The sequence below is a fragment of the Excalfactoria chinensis genome, chromosome 4, assembly GCF_039878825.1.
Source record: "Excalfactoria chinensis isolate bCotChi1 chromosome 4, bCotChi1.hap2, whole genome shotgun sequence".
Lineage (NCBI taxonomy): Eukaryota > Metazoa > Chordata > Aves > Galliformes > Phasianidae > Excalfactoria > Excalfactoria chinensis.
In genome coordinates, this window is record NC_092828.1 from 24,564,159 (window position 1) to 24,583,953 (window position 19,795).

The following is a 19,795-nucleotide window of genomic DNA, read 5'->3' on the forward strand; positions in this document are numbered from 1 at the left end:
AACTGCTACAGAAAGAAGTATATTCATTTCTTCTTCCAACAAGAAGAAACAGAGAGTGCCTTTGAGATGCACAAAGCACCTGCTGCAAAGGACTAAACAGAGATCCTTGTTAAAGTTATATGTGTGTTGCTGTGAGTTACTTGCTTGTGTTTTTTTAAAGACCAAATTCCAAAACAACCTAATCAAAATGCATTCTTTGCATATGTAATTAATACCATCATTTGAGTACCCAGCTTTTATGAGCTCATGCTTAAGAGTAACTGCTCATTAAGCAATTACATGTCTACCTGGTTTTTCCAGTGCAGTAGAATATATCTGGAATTTTACAGCCATACTTGGTGCTGAATAATGACATCACGAGCAGAATCAGGTACAGGATGACTGAGAGTGTCCCTCCAGGGGACCATTATATATCCCTTAAAAAGAAGACAGTGTTTTTCATTCTACTAGAAATACAAAGACCAGTGCTGCCTTCACATCTACTTCTGTTACCATCTGGGTTACTGGCCCAGGTATTGCTGGCGTCCAGATCCCCTCATGATCTCTGGACTTGAAACCAAGCATTAGCAATGTCCTCTATAAGCCTATGTGGAAAACTTTCCATGCCTGAGCCTGAAAATTGTTTTTTGTAAAGCGTGAGCCTGAGAAATTCAGGACTTCACTGTATCTGAAGAAGGGCAAGATTTGATTACAGTGGATGAACTGTTGCTAACAAATGTGAAAAATACCTATTTCCTCAAAGATGGCAGCAGGCAACTTATGTATGAAGTTTTGCCAGGGAATCTTTAAAAAATATTTGGTAAAGTTATTAACTACATTTCCAGGTCAAGAAGCAGGATCGCACTATTTTTATGGAAAAGTTTCATAGTTTTGAATTATCCGGCTTTGTTTTGGTTACATCAACAAGAATCTGGACAAGGATCGCGATGACTGGGAACACAAGATCTCTGTGGAACTCCTCTGAAGCAACAAGAAAGGAAAAACAGAAGAGATATCAAACACTGGTCTCTGACTTTAGAATAATCCTGCCTAAGCACAGCATTTGGCATCATTTTGTCCTTATTTTCAGTGGGTTTCAATGACAGCATGACATATAGAGCAAAACAGAGTTGACTCCGTTGCCTTCTTAAAGCCTTTACCCTGGATTTTTTATCTGGGAAGAGAGCTGAGGTGCTGAGGCATCAGATAGAGGAATAATGAACTCAATTAGGGCCTTGATTAAGATGATGTTTCCCACTCTATCATTACTTCCTCTTGATGCACAAATGCTAATGTTGGCTTTGTAATTACAATCCAAAGCAATTAGTAACATTTGCTTATTACTTTGAGAATGCCAAATGTTAAGTGTTACTGCCTGCCAGAACCCTCATCCTTGACAGACGTCGGAGCAACTTGCCTTTTCCCCCAGCTGAGAGCAGAGCATTCTTACCTCATCACTCACCTGGTTGAGGCTACTCAAATCTATCACCAAGGACCCTACAAAAATTCTGGGATAACTTCAGTGCTTTACTCATTCCTACTGTCATTCTACTGGTAATTTCTAGTTGTTCACAACTACTGGCAGGCACTTACGAGATTTCCATAATGTGTGATCACGGTGATGTTTGCTTTAGGGGGAAAACACACGCATGCTGGCAAAATCTCTTGAACTAAATGACCAAATGACCCAAAAGAGCAAATCAGCAGCAGCTCCAGTAACAAGTCCCAGATGCTCAATCCCACATCCTGTGCTTTAGATACTGAATCAACTGTCACACGTGGATAGTTACCAGCACAACCCTACATGAGGTCCCACACACCTCCGCCTTCCTCTTCCCTGCAATCACTAAAAGCTTTTTTAAAATAAGGAAAAGTTGAGTTCTCAGTTTCCTTTTAATCATGTGCAGCCACAAAATGAAATACATGTCAACCGTGGACAGCCAGCTCCAAAATGCATAGGGTCCCCTGCCCCATTTAAGTGAGAACACAAGCAGAACAATGCATTACCTTCTTCTCCAGCAGCAGAGTTTCCAACAGCCTCCCTTTCCTGGTCAGCCTGGTTGGAAACCGCACTTCCACTTTTTGTCCTTCGAAGAACACTGAATGCCTTGTTTATTTTTTTAAAAGATCTGCTTCTTATAGTGGAGCGTTCAAAGTGTCGAGCTGCAACAGCGGGGAAAAAGATCAATACGTTTCAGCAGCTCCAGACCAACATCATTTCTGCATCCTTCAGCAGATAACAGAGCCAAACAGCAACACTTTGGTGTTGTGACTCCAACAACATGTATAGAGGTACAATTATCGCACCTCTGTCCCACACCCTGGCACCGTCACCTCTCCTGTCTATTCTGCCAGCCATATGCAGACATCTGTACCTGCAAGCATGGCAGTGTGAGAGAAAATAATCCTTGGTCAGGGCAGAATCAGCACCAATCCAGAGAAAGACTGATAGAAGAGGAAGAAATGCTGCCCTTCTCAAGCCACGTGAGTTAGATCCCCCACCCCAAAAAAATCTGGAAGTTGCTGAAAATTTTTGTTGAGTAAAAATCCACTACTGCCTCAAAACCCTGCAGTGCTTCCAGTCTGCCAACAATAGCCAGCAGTTTGATGACAAAAATTCAGGGACTGTCAGGTGGGAGGGATCTACTAAGTCACATCTTCTAACTTGGGTAAGACAATACAAGAAAAATCATAATAGTTTCAAAACATTTCACTCTCTATCCTACTGAAGATATCGTCACGGCTGTTGCTGCTCTCTCTTTGAGCTCTTCATGCTCGCCAAACATTGTAATCTAATAATACAACATTCCCCCAAACCAGACTGTAGCTTCTAAACTCTGGTGGGATTTAATTTCATCCTGATGTTCTTGCTTGCCCCCTTTCCATCCCTCTGTTGCTGTATGCATGGAAGGGAATAGAGCTGCTTTTCGTTTAATCTTCCTTCAGCCCTACATCCACTCTCCCAGCACAGAGCTGGTGCAACACGAAGCTTAAGAAATACAGTTTTGGCTTCAGAGAACACAAATACAAGATTTGACCTCACTGTTAATACTTCAGTGTCAACCATATTTTTCAATCACAGTGCTCATCAGAGCCAGGTGATATGCTATGCCACAGGGTGAAGAAACAAGGTAAGGAGCATCTTGTTCCTAACTGCTGTTATTTCAGCAGGAACAACAGTTCTGAAGTGCACCTCTCTGGGAGTCTGGCAAACACTCCCCAAGCTCCCAGAAACCTCTTATCATCTGTTTTACTGTAAATACTTGTCAACAGCCAAACACAGTACCCAAAAGATCTTTGCATAGGTGCCCATCACATAGTCTGTAGGGTCTACTTGGGCCACCATGTTTTGTTGAAGACACTGTTGCACCATCTCCCTGGCACTTCACAAACCCCAAAGGAGCTAACTTGCCTAATAATGTTTCTCAAGGCCTGCAGTTTGCCTGTGTGCAAGTCTTCAGATTAATGTTGCCCCTGGATAAAAAAATTTGTTTTTCACCTGAAATATATTGGGTCAGTGAAGACCCATTTGGAAAAGCCATTTAAAACAACATCATCCACCAACACGCATTTCACAGAAAACAGATGCTGAAAGAGGCCACCAGGCTCCAAATCCAACCGTTTGGGTCCTTACTTCTGTTGTGGTTGCTGCTGTGCAGGTCCCTGGGGCCACTACCCGACTGGCTGTCCTCCGAGGTGGGGCTGAAGGCTGGGTTCACCAGCCCAGGCTCGTCGGTCATTAAGGCTATGGCTGCAGCTGCAGAGAGCTCAGGGCTCAGAGCAGCTACTGCCAGGCTGGAGCTGCGGTCTGGGGAGCAGTCCTGGGAACGTCGCTTCCGTTCCTTGGTAAGGCCATAGTGGGATGCTCCTTTGCATCTGTGGAGAAGGTAAGGAAAGGAGACGTGATCACAAACTGTACTGAAATGTTGCCTAATTATGGCAGTTGGCCAGTTCTGAGGAATTACTCAGAATGCAAAATGTGACTGTCACCCTGACCTGCGCTCTGGCCAGTCTGCCTGGTCACCATACAGTGACAACAGGAGCCTGGTACCACACTCTTTCGTCCTCTCCAATCTCAAGGCTGGTTCTAAAACAATTCCAGGGAATTCCAGCTCCTAAATTCTGACCTGGCTTTAGAAATGATAAAATCCTCCATTTCTGATGGCGAGGACTATACTCCCAGAAATAACCAACTTGTGACCCCAGCTGTCTGCTCTGGGCTCATCCCAGACAGCAAGAATGGGACAATGCACGGCATTCCCTTCTCAGACTTCCTAAAGACCATCACTCCAAGCAAATTAAAGATCGCAGTGCTCTTCTTGGTTCAATATTTAATTAAGGCTATAAAACAACCAAAGAGACAGAGTGGCCCAAGGAGACAGCACCTGTGACTTCTCCTCCTGCCCTGTGCACCCTCTAGAACCTCATTTACCACGTTAGAAAAGAATCCACCCTTTTATCATGACCTAATGAGCTCGGCCTACTATTTGCTGCTCCAGTTCTCTCTTTCTTCATAGCAGAAGCTAACTGATGACTTTCATAAAAATACCCTGCAGGACAAACTCACAGAAATAGCTGCAGAAATCCTTAGGGATAGAAAGCTCTTCGTAATATATGGCATGCACAAAAGGCAATGCATAATACATACCGTACACAGTGCTAATGGGTTAAGTGTCAGAAAAAAAGTAGTATGCTGAGTAGAGGTCTTAGGAGAGAGATGATTTATGGAAGCAGTGCCTGGGACAGAAAGATGAGACGAGGATGAATCGCAGAGCTCTCTATGTCAGCTTAGGAGCAGTGACTTAAATTCTCTTACAGTATTTGCTTTTTAAGAGGGAATTAAATTAACTTTTAAAGCACTGAATTATGATTTACCATCACTTACCTCATACCACTTTGGATAACTTCCCTCTCACAGAGGAAAAAAAACCAAGCTGTATCACACTGATGCAGCTGTGTGGGAGCTTTGTACATGCTTTAAGCTTTGGATGGGAATGCCTGTGGCAGAAGCTATTTCTAAACCCTTTCATAAGCAAAAAGACACATCTCAAAAGAAAATACTCCCTTGTGGAAAAGAGAGTTGCTTGACTATTTCAAAAGATCAACTAGATCTGTTTCAAGACAAGGCTGTGAAAAGGAAGGGAGGAGCCCTCCTGCCCCCATTGCAGTTCCTTCTCCCATAAACAAGGTCTAAATTCACCACTTGCTTGAGCTCTATCAAGCTGTATGTCCACCAGCACCTTGCACCCAAAAGGACAGGCATGATATTCTCCTTGTATTATTTTCCATGCCAGTAAAGATTTGGTGGCTGTTGCTGAGGAGTCATTCCTGTGAATGAATCCTAAACGGCAGATCCTTTATTATTTTCATTGGGTTGCATGAAGATGAGCATGAAGCATCTTCTCCCGTGCAACTAGGGACAAGACTAGAGTGGGCCTTAAGTTGCACCAGGGGAGGTTCAGCTGGATATTAGGAAAAATCTCTCCTCTGAAAGAGTGGTCAGGTGCTGTAATGGGCTGCCCAGGGAGGTGGCTGAGTCACTGCCTCCAGAGATGTTCAAGAAACATTTAGATGTTGTACTAAGGGATGAGGAATAATGGAGGAATACTGGTGGTGGGGAAATGGTTGGAATAGATGGTCTTGGAGGTCGTTTCCAGCCTTGATAATTCTATGGCTCTATGATCAGAAGGGGCTTCATGCAAAGATTTCCACGCACAGCTGGAGGGTCCAGCTGCTATGGGTGCCCATCTGCTCGGTGCGGCTGAAGACTTCACTTTTCCATGCAAATATTCACTTGCTGCTGCTGGCTGTGCTACAGACACCTGGTCACCAGCATCTGTCCAACTGCAGGAGAAGCCTTTGAATGCAGAGAGGACTGACAGAGTTTAAGATGTGGCTTATTGGAGAAGACAACTTATCACGACACAAAACACAAAGCATATCTTTCTAATTCTGCCAGAAATAGTTAAAAGAGAAGCAAAGCTCTTCAAGCATAAACACTGAATCTATTTCTTAAATAACTGTGGCAGGAATAAATGAACACAATACAAGCCTTCTTTCTTCAGATTAACACAATGTCCTTGAAGAACGAAAAAAAGTCCTCAAACTTGTAATAAAATCTGCAACAGCATCTCTTCACTTTCATTGTTTTCCTTGTGCTGACACTGCTGTGATAACAGAAAACAGAAAGAGACAACTGTCTAAGTGGAATCATATTTATAGTGTCTCAGCTACATTTTTCCATATGGTTGGGTTTGGCTCCCAGAAAAGAAAGATCCATAAAACAGCTACATGCCACTACTAATTATCTCCCTCACTGTGATTATTAATCAGCTGCCTGATTTACAGCTGGAAGAGAGGGATGGAAATCCCAGCAGGATACCTGACTAACGGGGGGCAGCCCTAGAGTGAGCCCAGTGCTGTCTGGTGGCCAAGGTGAACTGCAGATTTATGTTCCTTCTCAGTTGCTCTGGACAGAGCATAATTCCACGCAGCCGCCTGATATCAAAATGATTTGAAGGCCAAAAGTGGGAGATAAAAACAGACATGAAAAATGCGTAGTACAGCCCATGATGTCCAAGTAGTGTCTCTAGGTGTGTATGGGAAATTCGGAAACTGGTTTCTTCTGTTTGCACAAGCTCTTTTGTCAAGCAGCAACGTGCCATCTGAAGTACTGGCTGCGTGATGGTTATCCTCTGCATGGGGAAGAATTGCTCCCTCCTGCTGTGGCAGCAGATCCAGGGGGGACTGGAGCCACAGCTCTGATCACTTACTCCATGGCCTCTGATAAAACCCAGGCCAAAACAGCTTCAGTATAATGGCTCCCTTCTGATCTTACATTGCAAAAAGCCTCCCACAAACTGTTCTTGGAAGGCCATAGTGGCTGTTGAACCTTCACCCGGCGCAGCAGACTTAGCTGCAGGTCTTACCATGGCTGTGCCTGGCTCTGAATGCGAGGGGTCCTGTGGTCCCATCCCCAGTGGCAGCACATCCCAAGTGAGAAGCGAGGGATCCAAAACCACATGTCTGCCTTAACTCGGTCTTACTGCTTATCAAAACAAGCTTCTGCCAAACCCACAGCCAACAGAAACATTTCCAAGTTATTTGCAAATTCAAGTGAAAGAAGCAGTTTTAAAACAAGGATGCATTTCCCCTGCAAAATCCCTAACTCACACTGTGGAGCAAGAAGAGATGCAAAGTGAAGCTGACCCCAAGGACTTCCATCACCCTGGTGGATGCAGGGGCAAAACATTAAGGCAAACAAGGGAAAACTTCACAGACATTTCATTTCTAGTGATGAAAATGTACACCTAGTGATAAAAATATAACACCTTTTCTCTCTGATAAACGCTCTGCCTTCTGTCCGTGCCACTTCTCAGGCCAGCCCTCCTCAGCTCACAGCTGACTGTCCAGACAGGGGCTGGCAGCGGCTCTGGAGCAGCAGCAGCAGCAGCAGCACGCAGCCGTGCTGTGCTACAAGCAAACGGAGCAGCAGCGGTCCCCGCCCATGTCGCGCCGCTCTTTCCTGACCTCGCTCCCATCGTTGTCGTCTTTTGGTACTGTTTTGTTTCAACGCAGCTGCGGCGGACACATTGTCTGAGTGCAATTAAGAATAATGTATACAAAGTACTCACGATTGCCCGGCAGAAGAAAATACTGCATAATGAGCTGTCATCGCTGATCCTAAGCTTGGCCCTGATTAGGGCAGGCAAGTATGTTTCAGCTATGCCATCTCTGCAAGCAGTCTCATCCTTGTCTAATTTGGGCTCCACACAAGCCAGGATCAGGGGTACCAACAGCGTGCATCACACCCTGATTCCATCATACAGCCCCCCCCGACTGCTACTACTCCCACATGGGTCTGTCAGAAAGGCTGATGGAGACACTGAAGGCCATCAGCATCCTCATAACCCCCTTGTGATGCTTCCTGATGTGAACCTGCTGAGAGGTCCATACCTTACCTGTAAGGCAGAAGGGATTTGAAGCACTGTGGCTGCCTCACAAAGAGGTGCTGGCAGTTCCTGCCTCACAAGGACTTGTTCACACAATGAAAGATTGCAGCCCAAACATAATCCAGGCCAAAAGCCTAAACTCTAAAGCCTTCCAAAATTCCATCCTAAACAAGTGGACTGACTTGGTTGGTCCCAAGGCAGAGCTTCCAGATGCTCACCACTGCTGTGCTGTGCACTCCTTATGCACTTGGCTGTCCTCTTTCTGATGGCCACCCGTATCACAGTGCCAGAGGCTTGCCATTTTGTTGAGAAATCTCAATTCGAGTGAGAAATCTTTCACTTCAATGTCTCAGTAACCACATGAACAAAAGCCTTTTGGAGACAAATTCCTGACACATGGGGATTTGCACAGTAAGTCAGGGCTGGCTGGGAAGGAGGTGTGTGTTGGAGGTTTGAGCCCCACAGACTGCATCAGGTTGAGGATGAGCAATTCTATCCTATGCTCCCACGAAAGCTGTTCTTCCCCCGTCAGCACAGGGATAACCAAGATAGAAGTTCAGATGAGGCAAATGGCTTCTCTGTCTAGCTGTCACAGAGATGTTCTCATACTGTTCTCCCTCTACCGTCAACCAGAGACCGTCACTGAAGTATAAACACATAGCAGATTTAGTGGTCTATATTTCTGCATTACTGCTCTCTAAATATTTATAAAGATCCTCATAACATTTATTTCTTTAAGCTAAAGCTATTTAGCTTAACTACTTTCCCACAAGAAAGGAAGAACCTCTCAAATATCTATTGTTTCAATTTAACTTTGCATATCCCTCGTAACTTCTTGTTGTTGTTTGTTTGTTTTTTGCTCTTTATTTTTTTTCCTTCTACTTTTTGTTTCATTGAAGCCATCATAATTCAGCAACCTCTGGAACTACCTTACTAGTGAAGCCTAAGGTTGTGCTGTGTCCTATCTGTAAAGATCTGACCCCAGGGAAGGGCTGTCATTTTCACAACACTCTTGCACTATGAAACTGTCATATAAAATATATTTGTGTATTATATAAGGAACGTGTGCAGGCAGATCTGTATATTTACTCTTCCATGTCATCTATTCTGTATGAATCTGGGAGCACCATCAGAAAAAATTGTTCCTTACCTATAGCTCCTATTGATTGAAAATAAAAGGCTTTCTAAGCATATGAGGAATACGCATATTTAGTGTTGTTTATATTGACCTTATGCCTTAGGCCTTATGAGGAGTGGCTGAGGGAACTGGGATTATTCAGCCTGGAGAAGAGGAGGCTCAGGTGAGACCTTATAGCTCTCTATAGAAAGATATGGAGGTACTGGAGCAGGTCCAGAGAAGGGCAACGAGGCTCGTGAAGGGCTTGGAGAATCAGCCCTATGAGGAGAGGCTAAGGAAGCTGGGGCTGTTTAGCCTGAGGAAGAGGAGACTGAGGGGAGACCTTATTGCCGTCTTCCAGTACCTGAAAGGTTCTTACAGTGAGAGTGGGGCAGGTCTCTTCTCACTAGTGACAAGTGACAGGACGAGGGGAAATGGCCTCAAGTTGCGCCAGGGCAAGTTTAGGTTGGATATTAGGAAGAACTTCTTTACAGAAAGGGTGGTTAGGTACTGGAATGGGCTCCCCAGGGAGGTGGTTGAATCGCCATCCCTGGATGTGTTTAAGAGCCGTTTGGATGTGGTACTCAGGGATATGATTTAGCAGAGGTTGGTTTTTTTTTGGTTTTTTTTTTTTGGGGGGGGGGGGTTTTTTTTTTTTTTTGTTTTTTTTTTGTTTTTTTTCTTAGAGATGGGGTACTGGTTAGGCTGCGGTTGGACTTGATGATCTTCAAGGTCTTTTCCAACCTGGATAATTCTATGATTCTATGATTCTATAACTTCCTGAAGGGAGGTTGTGGTGAGCTGGGGGTTGGCCTTTTCTCTCGTGTAGACAGTGATAGAACTAGAGGGAATGGTTTCAAGCTGCGACAGGGGAGGTTCAGGCTGGACATTAGGAAGTATTTCTTCTCGGAAAGGATAGTCAGGCATTGGAATGCACTGCCCAGGGAGGTGGTAGAGTCACCGACCATGGGAGTGTTCAAGAAACGTTTGGATGTTGCGTTGAGGAATATGGTTTAGCTGGGAAGTATTGGTAATGGTTGGACTAGATGATCTTCTAGGTCTTTTCCAACCTGAAAAATTCTGTGATTCTGTGATTCTGTGACTGCATTTGTTATCAGCTACAATGATGTACTTTCCTTCCTGTGGTTTGGTTGCTGAGGACTAGGAGCAAAGAAGGCCAGAGATTCTGGCACAGTCCCTTTAATGTGTCCTGCACTGCTGAAGAATGGAAGAAGAAATGAGAGCTGAGTCCCCACAGTTCCCAAAGCTACAAAGAGAACAGAGAGCCAAAGCTAGACACAAATTAAACAAGCACTCTGCTCTTTGCAACAGAAACCAAATCCCCATTTTAAATTTGATTGTTTATACTGTGGGATGAGCCTCCAGATTTCCTATAAGCTTTCAGGACGGTTGAAAGAACTTGGAACTCATTTTTGTTCTCAAATGAATTGTAAAGATTGAATTTCATGTACATGCTACCAAAGTGTCATGTAACATGTGGTCATGTTTAAGCTTCTTTTCCCCTTAACTTGAAAAAGCACAAAGTTGCCTTTCAACAACCAGCATTAGCTTCCATTATGAAATAAGTAAAAACGCCCATTAACCTCCATCATGGGAACTGAGAATTGGACGGAATAGGTAAACAAGACAAGTTGCCTGCAATTGTGGGCAAAAACCATGGCTGGGACTGTTGTGCAAAGATCCCAGTTGTTGAGAGCATGTACACATTTTTGGTCTATATTGCATTCTCTCCTTCCCCTGAAACCATTTCCAAACCATTGCTCTGTCACTGATGATTTTGAAGCTACAGCTGTACTGATTTCTCCTCAAGATTCAAGCACTGTTTCAACTTCTAGTCTTAAGCCTTTTCACTAAACTGCAGCTGTGTTACTCGTAGGGAAACGAAGCTGGAAATCAGTGGGGTCAGCTTGGATGGGCATGTCAGGCACCTAGGCTGGAGATGCTGGCTCCTTTTATTGATTAGCACAGCTCCTGCATCTTGCCTTACACAACCACTGTTTTTCAGAATATAATATGTAGAATTTCATCTGTGGCTTTGCCCTGTATTGCCTCACCCTGTCCATGCCCAGGCTAGAAGTACTCTGAGAAGTCCAAACAGCACAAACAGCCTGCTTCCTGCTGGCATACTTTCCTCAGTGCACCTAACACCTGTAGAACACAAGGAGATCTCAAGCAACAAAACTGAGGAATTACTCAGAGCAAAAGAGTGCAGTCAGCCTATTAGTTATTATTTGATTCTAGATTACTATAAACAAACATTTTTTTGTTGTTGCAGGGATGTTACTGGCTACCAGCACACAACCGGAATGGCCTTTTGTGATGCAAAACAACAGCAATATTTATTTATGCAGAACTTCCTCAATTAAATACCAGAGTTCCTGAAGAGAAATCTAATAACACTAAGTGTATCTCATGTACTCTACTCACACTAGCTGACATGAAGAAGGAAGACAGAGTAGCAGCACACGTGGCTAGATTTTCTCAGGTGCTTCGGTACCACTACAGCAAGGAACCCACAAGTACGTTGGTAGGATATTCAGAGCAAAATGAAAGAGGAAAAAAATGACATATGGAATCAGCATTTTTGAGACAGTAAGAGCCTAGAAACGTTGTCAATGGCTTCTAGTGCTATTAGCATTCAACAGCTTTCAGTGCAACATCAGTCCGATTGAAGTGATATATAGAATCCCTAAAGTACCAAAAACCCCTCTAGACAACACTAAAGCTTGATTAAAACTCTATTAGGTGCTTCCATCATTTTGCAGAATTGCATCATTTTCTATGCAAAACACATTAAAAGCTTTAGCCTTTCCCTGCTCTCAAAGAGTAAAACTGCAACACTGCCTCAAAAGAAAGTGACAAAATGAGAATTTGAAATACACCCAAGAGGGCTTCTTCATGGAAAACATAGGTGTCTAGTCATACTTTTCCATCCTTTAACATACAGACAGCATACATAAGGGAGCAATAGCATACACCGGGTGTTAGCTGGGTATTTGGAAGGTAACACAATACTTGTCATCAGCAGCTATCAGCTTCACGTCTGATTTTAAGTCTGCCCAAGATGGCACAAAGAGCAGTGTGGATATTCTGCAGGCTACCTTGACCACTGCTTTTGCTTCCTGATAATAAAGCAATGACATCTTTTTGAAGTAGGAAATGAGACCATATACAATGAGAATGCAGCAAGATTACCGAGTATTCACCTTATTTAGAATCTTAACTAAAAACGGAGCCTGGGGAAATCGGGTTGTTTGTACAAAGCTTTAGAAATTTTTAACGTTGTTAAAATCAAGTTATCTGTGGCAAAAATGACAAGTAGAAGAACAAAGAGCTTCTTAAGGCATTAAGATACTAACACACATAACACAATTCAATCCTCTACACAGTTTTTCTACTTATATGGTTATAAATATAATTAATATCAAGAATATATACCAAACCCGTTGATTCATATGCTTTTCAAGTTTATTCAGTGTTTTGATCACTGGATTATATTCAACAGGTACAACCAGTCTCCCGGAACTTAGTATCTCAGCATTCTCTTCCCCTCCTATTATCCCCACCTATACTATAAAAAGTTTATGATGCAGTGTGTAAAATATGTTTGCAATGGAATGAGGAATTTTGGTTCAATAACAAGAGTGACGATAGGAAATGACATTATCAGTGTAGGCTGATTCTTTCAGTTATAGATAGAAGAGTCTGCCAGACAGAATTTTGTATTTACACATACTTAGCACATGTTTCTTTTTCAAATTACTTGATATATAATTGCATTTACCCTAAATACAGAATTACAGTACCTGCAATGGCACAAACTCAGAAAGTGAGCAGGTTTGAGGCTTCTGTAGGTACAAAGCAGTGATACATGCACACAAGATTTTAGTTGTAGAATAATTCAATTTCAAGGTTTTTTCAGCCCAAGACTTGGATTTACTAATATGCTCTTCACTGGAATTAGAAATTGCAAGGAACAGTAGGGCTGTGGCCAGTAAATAATGAATACTGCCTTTATACCGATGAAGGGCCACCCACAGGTCTAGCTGTCACAGAGGCACTTGTCTCTGACCTCAGTGACTTGAAAATCACATAAGGTCCCTTTTGGGTCAGCATGGATATCTAAATTACGTCACTAACACATCTTGGTAAACACTGTGCTCTGAAATTTGCTTCCTTGTGGGTAAGGTCAGAAAAGCGAGGTCATAACATGCCTTCTCAGAAGTTGAAAAAACACAGAGGTGCCATTCAGGTGCCCATCTGAGTGCTGAACAAACATCTCTGCCATCGTAAGTAAGAAGCGTTCTTAAGGCAACACAGATGTTCCTCATTTTAAAAAGCAGTTCTCCTCTCTTGTCACATTCAACGTCTGATATTCAGCAAGGACCTTGAGTCAGTCCTGTAAGAAGTGAACTGCATGTGACCCATGAATCACTGCATCTTACATAAAACCCTAAACAAATATGGGCTCCTTGTAGAAGAGGGGAAAATATTTCCCACTGTATCACAGAGTTTAGTTTCCAAGATTTCAGCCTAAACAAGTTTTGACACTGGCATAAGAAGTACAGAAGCCACACTGTTGACTAAGTATCTCATTGTATGAATTTCCGTGAGGAAAACATAGCCATCAGCACATTTTAATTCTCAATCTTGAGAAACGCCATCCTGGCTTCCGCTCACCCTGCCTCTGCAGTCCTCTCCTTGTGTGCATAGCCTGAAGAAAATGGACCAAGGGGAGGTTATGAGCCAGTTTTCTGAACAAAACTTTCAAAACCCATTGAGTATCCTCATAGATGGCAGTTTTACGGGTTCCACCCAGTTGAATACAAGATGTTTCAGTGAGATACTTCACCCTTCCATTAAAATAAACACATACTATAAAAACATTTAAAGACTCCAGAAAGTCCATATCCAGCCAGAGCATAAGCATGGCTGGAATGTTGTTTACGGTGTTCTGAAAGCTCACACGGTAGGAAGTGCTCACTGTATGATGCTGTAAAACATAAGAAAAAAAATACTTTTCTCAAGTCATCACTTTTTAACAGAACTATCAGAAATACTTTAGACCTTAATTTCTTTAGCTAGAAATGGGCTCAAAAAAGCCCAATCCACACAGCCTTCTCACTCCACATGCACTGGCTGTGCTGTGCTCACTACCAAAAAAACCACCATTCAACAACACAGCAATGTGGTTTCACACCTGTTGTTCAGGGACCACAGTTAGCACTGGCTTGGAAAGGAAAGCTAAGAGAGCTTATGCTCTCACACCTCAGTTTTCAGGAGAGTTTTAAGCACTAAAACACAAGTTTGGGTAAGGCTGATCCCTGCTTTTCCACTTGAAGCTTAGCCCTGATGCTACAAGTACAGATTTGGAGAGATAGATTGAGCAAGAGGCAGCTTGATGCTATCACCAAGTGAAAAATGGTGCCTGGGGAGGGGAAATCCTGCTTCAAAGGCTGCTGTGGCTTTCTTGTTTGAAGCTGGGAGAACTGTAAGAAAAGTCATTGTCCTCTGTTAGTCCAGCCAGTATCTTGGGGGGAAACTGGCGATATCATCCATGCAAAAGAGTCCTTCTTAGTTTTAAGCCAAAACTACAAACCTTCTGTCTTACTTTCTTAGACCACCAGAATACAACTGGTGAATGAATGGAGATAAAAAATAAACTGTGGTGGAAGCAGGAATCCAACCCTCGACTTCCTCAGATAAAAAAGATACTTTCATTAGTGGGTACTGTATTGGCAACAACACAGAATGGATTTCCCTGACAAAGGCAGATAGGAGAAGCAAAAATAACTTCTGCACCGTATCTTTCTGTTAGCCCAAATTGATCAGAATGTTGCTTCTTTGTATCCATTAGCTTTAAGATTCCATGGGTTTCTTCATATTATCCTCATACATAGAGAAGTAAATATAGGGGTTGCACTCTTTTTGTTACTATTTTTCAATTAATTTAAGAAATATTCATAGTAAGAGGTAGCCATTTCATACTGTCCCATTACAAAACGTATTAACCTACCTACTCATTCTGTTAAAATACAGCATAGAGAAAAAAAAATCCAAAAGCATTCATTAGGAAGTTGCTTTTTCACTCCCCCTGTTACGCCGCTGCAGCAATGGGTATTCCAGTGTTCAAGTCCTAATTAATATTTTCACTTTGGAAATTAAAATATAAGGTTCATGCATGCATTGGGGCAATTAGAATCTCACGGACAGTCCTGGGAAGCAGGTTTGTAGAATCAAACTCTGGTCACGAGCTGCAATCATATTCCTTCAGGTCACATAGGATTGCAGTCTTGCTCCCACTGTCCTGGAAGAGGGCACTACCTACTTGACCTTGGTATTCCTTCAAAATGGGTCCAGGCTGCCATTCGAAAGACTTGAAATGAATCTGAGCTGTGAATGCTCTGTGACAGGTTATGGCATCTCAGTGACTCAGTCAGCCTCTGAGCCTGAGGCTGTTCCAGTGCAGGCTGTGATTTCATTAACATCACAGTTTAAGTAGGCTTGGGTCTTGTTAGCTCTGATGATGGCCTCCTGAAGGAAAGCCAAGGTGGCGTAGGAAATGATGTTGGCTTGTTATTGGCTCGCTCTTAAGGGGGAGAATTACAGTCTGTCTTCTTCAAACTGAGATGACCCTGTCGCTTCTGAAGGAAGCTGGCAATCTGAATGCCAGCAGTGTGCTCACACTGTGCCTCAATGCCTGCTCGTTTTCACAGCAGTGATATGACCCATGTCATGGTTCAAGGTGACCCAAGCTGTCACTCCCTGTCAGGATCTCCAGCTGGACATCTGTGTTGGTGCCCTGTGGATGGCAGCTGGTGCCATTGGGGTTGTTGGTGACCCAGATCTAGACATATATAAACCAAATTCTACTCGCTTCATGCAAATATAACCTTGACAGCCTGTCAATGCAGATGGCTAATCCAGCCAGCCAGACCAGCTTTATAACACAGAATAACCTTACAGCTACAATAAGAAAATATAGTCTGGTTCCAAAATATCTGCCCCTCCCAGATACAGACATTAAAGATAACACTTTTTTTTTTTTTTTTTTACCTAGACAGACTAAACAAAACCAGCAATGCATTTCAATGTTTATACAAGCAAGTGAGACGTCATTCTATTATTCAGTATTTTTTGCTGTTCCTCAGACCAGTATTTGGTAATTTACCATTGTCAGCCGGTTGTACCTTCTGAAGGCTGAAGATTTCCTTACACGTCTGTGAAACAAGGTCAGTTGCTGGAAGGGTAAAGCCAGATGCTTAGCACTTGGCACTAAGTGTTTATAAGGGTGCAAAATGCAAGGAGAAGGGATAGGAGGAAAAAAGGTTAAGAAATAGCTAACAATTTAGTGACTGTAAACAAAACAACAGCCTCGCAATAAATCATTTTCTTCTTTCTTGAAAAGTTAATGAAGATGCTACAGCCTTGAGTAGGAGGGTTTGACAAGTACAGGCGTTAAGGAAACCTTCCAAAACTGAGCACAAACTGTTCCACGAAGGTTAACCACATGGCCTCCAGAGATGGTGCTGCTTTGCCTAGGGATTGTCTGCAGGAGGGAAATAGATGGTTTCTGTACTGGTTGTGGAGTAATACTGTAGCCACTCTATGTAGAAACACACATCCCAGAACAGCCTCCCAGAGACATCCCACTTCCAGAATAAGAGGAGCTTCCCTAGGTAAGAACTGCACGGTGATTTTATCACAGATCAGTTTCAATTTAAGAACATCATTAGGCATTACTTTCCTGTCTGTTCAAGCCATCTCTTTGGGAGAACGTTTGCCCTTTCTTTCCTGTCCTGAGGGAGGTCTCAGTGCCAGATATAGGTGTTCACTTCCCAATGTCATCTGTAACTCCAGGCTCTGCACCCAGAGCTCTTTTCTTCACACTAGGTAGAGGTTATGCATAGTCATGGTAACAGCACAGTTATGGCTTGTTTTCAAGTCTGCAAACATACCTGCCCATTCTTTAGTCCACAAAGAATGTGGTATATTGAGGAACACGCATTCATAAATAACACAAGGAAATGAAACAAGATATCCTTTTGCCACTCCCGGAAAAACAGATCTTTTTCCCCTTTACTCTGATAACTTGTTTTCTGTTAATTAACGTATTTAAAATATAACTTAAACAACACTGTTGTGATAAACTGGAAGGGGAAAAAATGGTCCCCCAATTCAGTAGGCAGATGCTCTTGGCAAGCATCCTCAATAAATGAACCCAAGGCTGCAAAAGGTGATTCACTTGACCAGCTGTATCAAGTGGAGGTTCCAGACCAGTGAGGTGGTGACATTTACTTGAAAGAAGACAGTGTAACCCACTACGTGTGCATACACGAGCAGGATTTCAAAAAGTCCTTGAGGTCACCTTTGCACTATGAAGGTGCGTTTTTCTACAGAGTCACACTTGTGCTCTCATTCAATAGAGAAAAATGGAAATCTGATCCTAAGCAATCTTCTGATTTATAACCCTGTTTTTAAAGTGGTGTTCATTATTTGTAAAGTTAGTCAGATCCAGGCTTCCTGAGCAACACCTTCAAGAGAAGACGATGATGTGAAGAGCTGTTTTGGAGACACCTATCGTGCTATCCAACTCCCTCAGTTCTTTCTTCTACTTCTCTGGCATTTCCCATTAGAAGAGCATGTTGCCTATAGTTCCCCTGCCAGGAAGTGCCTGTGGCTGTCACCCTCCCCTCTCCTCAGCCTCCTTAGCAAAGAGTGTTCCCTCCAGGAATTGCTGTTATTCTTCCGCTCTTTTCATTATGGTAGTTTGGAGACATGACAGTGTGATACAGTGCCAGACAAATCCCATTCTCCAGCACTGCCAGAAAGATAAAGGGGAAAAAAATGCACAAAAACTTTTAGAATGAGAAAGAGCAAAACCATAAGATCTCAATTTCCTGTGATCAACAGAAATATTCGTCCCTGTGCCTGGGACATCAAGGAGAACAGGGATGGCAGAAGAACTGAGACTTCACCTCATCTCTAAGTCAGCCAGAGGAGTGGGGAGAGGATCCATCCCTAGGCATTTTGCTATGTATTTCCACTCCTTCAGAAGCATTTTGTTAAAGTTCCTTCAACTCTAAACTTCTGTGACGATATGGATGACTCTGTAAAACAGAGAGACTTTCTTCACTCTTGACCTTTAACTGCGGACTGACCACAGAGCAGTCATACAGGTCACTATTTTATCGTAAATCCTGCTGGTCTCCTGAAAACATCCTCTTTAGCAGGGACCTTCTGGTTGCTGTTAAAGTCACAGAGTTTCTGTCTGCCAATCCTGGAAGATAAATTTCAACAGCAGCAACAAAAAAGAGGAGAAAAGTCACAATTTTGTAAGATCTGTCCTCATGCAGCTACCACTATCGTAAGGGACAGAAAAGCGGAGTCTGAGGTTTGACAAAGCTCCCACAGAGGGTGATTTTTTTGGAGGAGGTTTTTGTCATAGAGATTGCAAAGCAATTGTTTCAACCCGTTCACCCACATATTCTCAAGGGATGTTCTGTTTTATTAAGACTGCTGTTTTGCTAAAAACAGTTTGATGTGAATCAGTGTGGTTAGAAATTCCTTCCTCCCAGCCCCTCACCCCCCAAAATATTAGTTGGATCTCTGCTAATGCATCTCTCCCTACACACATAAAAACTAGATGTTTGCCCATGTACACAAGTCCTCATTCTTCATGGTTCATTACAATGAAAATCCAGAGTCATTTGAAGAAGCCAGTGGAATAATATCTGTAAGGAGTTAATCCAAAATCCTTCCATCTTCTATAACTTCCTCTATCAGAGTGCTGGAGTAGTAAATAGTGTAACAGCAAGAGACATCCTTAAACCAAACAGTTCAACTAGGTAAGAGGAATTGGACTATTTTACAATCCCTATTTTCCTTGTATTACTTTATTTTCATGGTTTGTGGTGGGTTTTGTAGGAAAGTCTGCAATTCTTGTAAGGAACTGGGAAGATGAGTAGGTAAGATTTTAATTAAATGTCAGCTCTACAGGATTTTAATTAGATGACAGCTCTGTAGCTGCGATATTTGATGGCCCAGGTTAACCTATATTTACTCTAACAGGTAAATAAGTTCATCACATCTGCTGAAGTGAAGTAAATACAAAAAACAAGTCCAATCTAACCTGGCCAATCCATAAATCTTCCTTTGTATTTTTGTCTTCACCTCCACATGTTTCACTGAAATTAAGCTCCATGGCTTGAATCCACAATGTACCCATAATTTAATCCAAAAATTTAAAATAAGAAGCACAGAGTTTTGCAGCACTGAAATAGTGCAAGGAGACAGAAGACACATGGCTCAGCATGCTGAGCACTGTTGTAGTCGGCCACACAGGTCCTTGGCAGATCAAGTTGGCCCATTTCTTTTTCTCTTTCCTCCTCTCTCTCCTTGAACAAGACAACACATTCTAAGGAACAGCTTTTTCACAGGCACTGGAAGCTTGAAAACGACAGAAAGAAATAGATGGGGCCTCATAACTGCTACATGGTCAGGGCTGGGGCAGCTCAAGCAGAAGTATCTCTCCATGGAATGAAAACTTGAGCTTACCAAGTTCAAGTGACTTTGAGGTTATGGATGGGTTATCTCTATTCACCCGCCATGGTTAAATCCAAGACCAGCAAAGCCTCCTTATTTGATTTGTGTCTGTGTATTTATCACAGTGGTTACAGGGGAGCCCATGTCCAAGACAGTCTTACAGTTTTAAGCAATACAACTG

The 19,795-nt window shown here is 42.8% G+C and overlaps 1 protein-coding gene across 2 annotated transcripts in view; it reads right to left on the reverse strand.

Annotated features, from left to right (window-relative positions):
- Window positions 1-19,795, reverse strand: part of LNX1 (ligand of numb-protein X 1) — a 57,908-nt gene that overhangs the window by 27,127 nt on the left and 10,986 nt on the right. For both annotated transcript variants that reach the window (XM_072333972.1, XM_072333973.1), the window contains exons 2-3: window positions 3,614-3,855; window positions 1,987-2,142 (exon numbers count right to left, since the gene is read on the reverse strand). In XM_072333972.1, coding sequence (XP_072190073.1) covers window positions 1,987-2,142; window positions 3,614-3,855 — 398 coding nt within the window. The remainder of the gene's footprint in view (window positions 1-1,986; window positions 2,143-3,613; window positions 3,856-19,795) is intronic.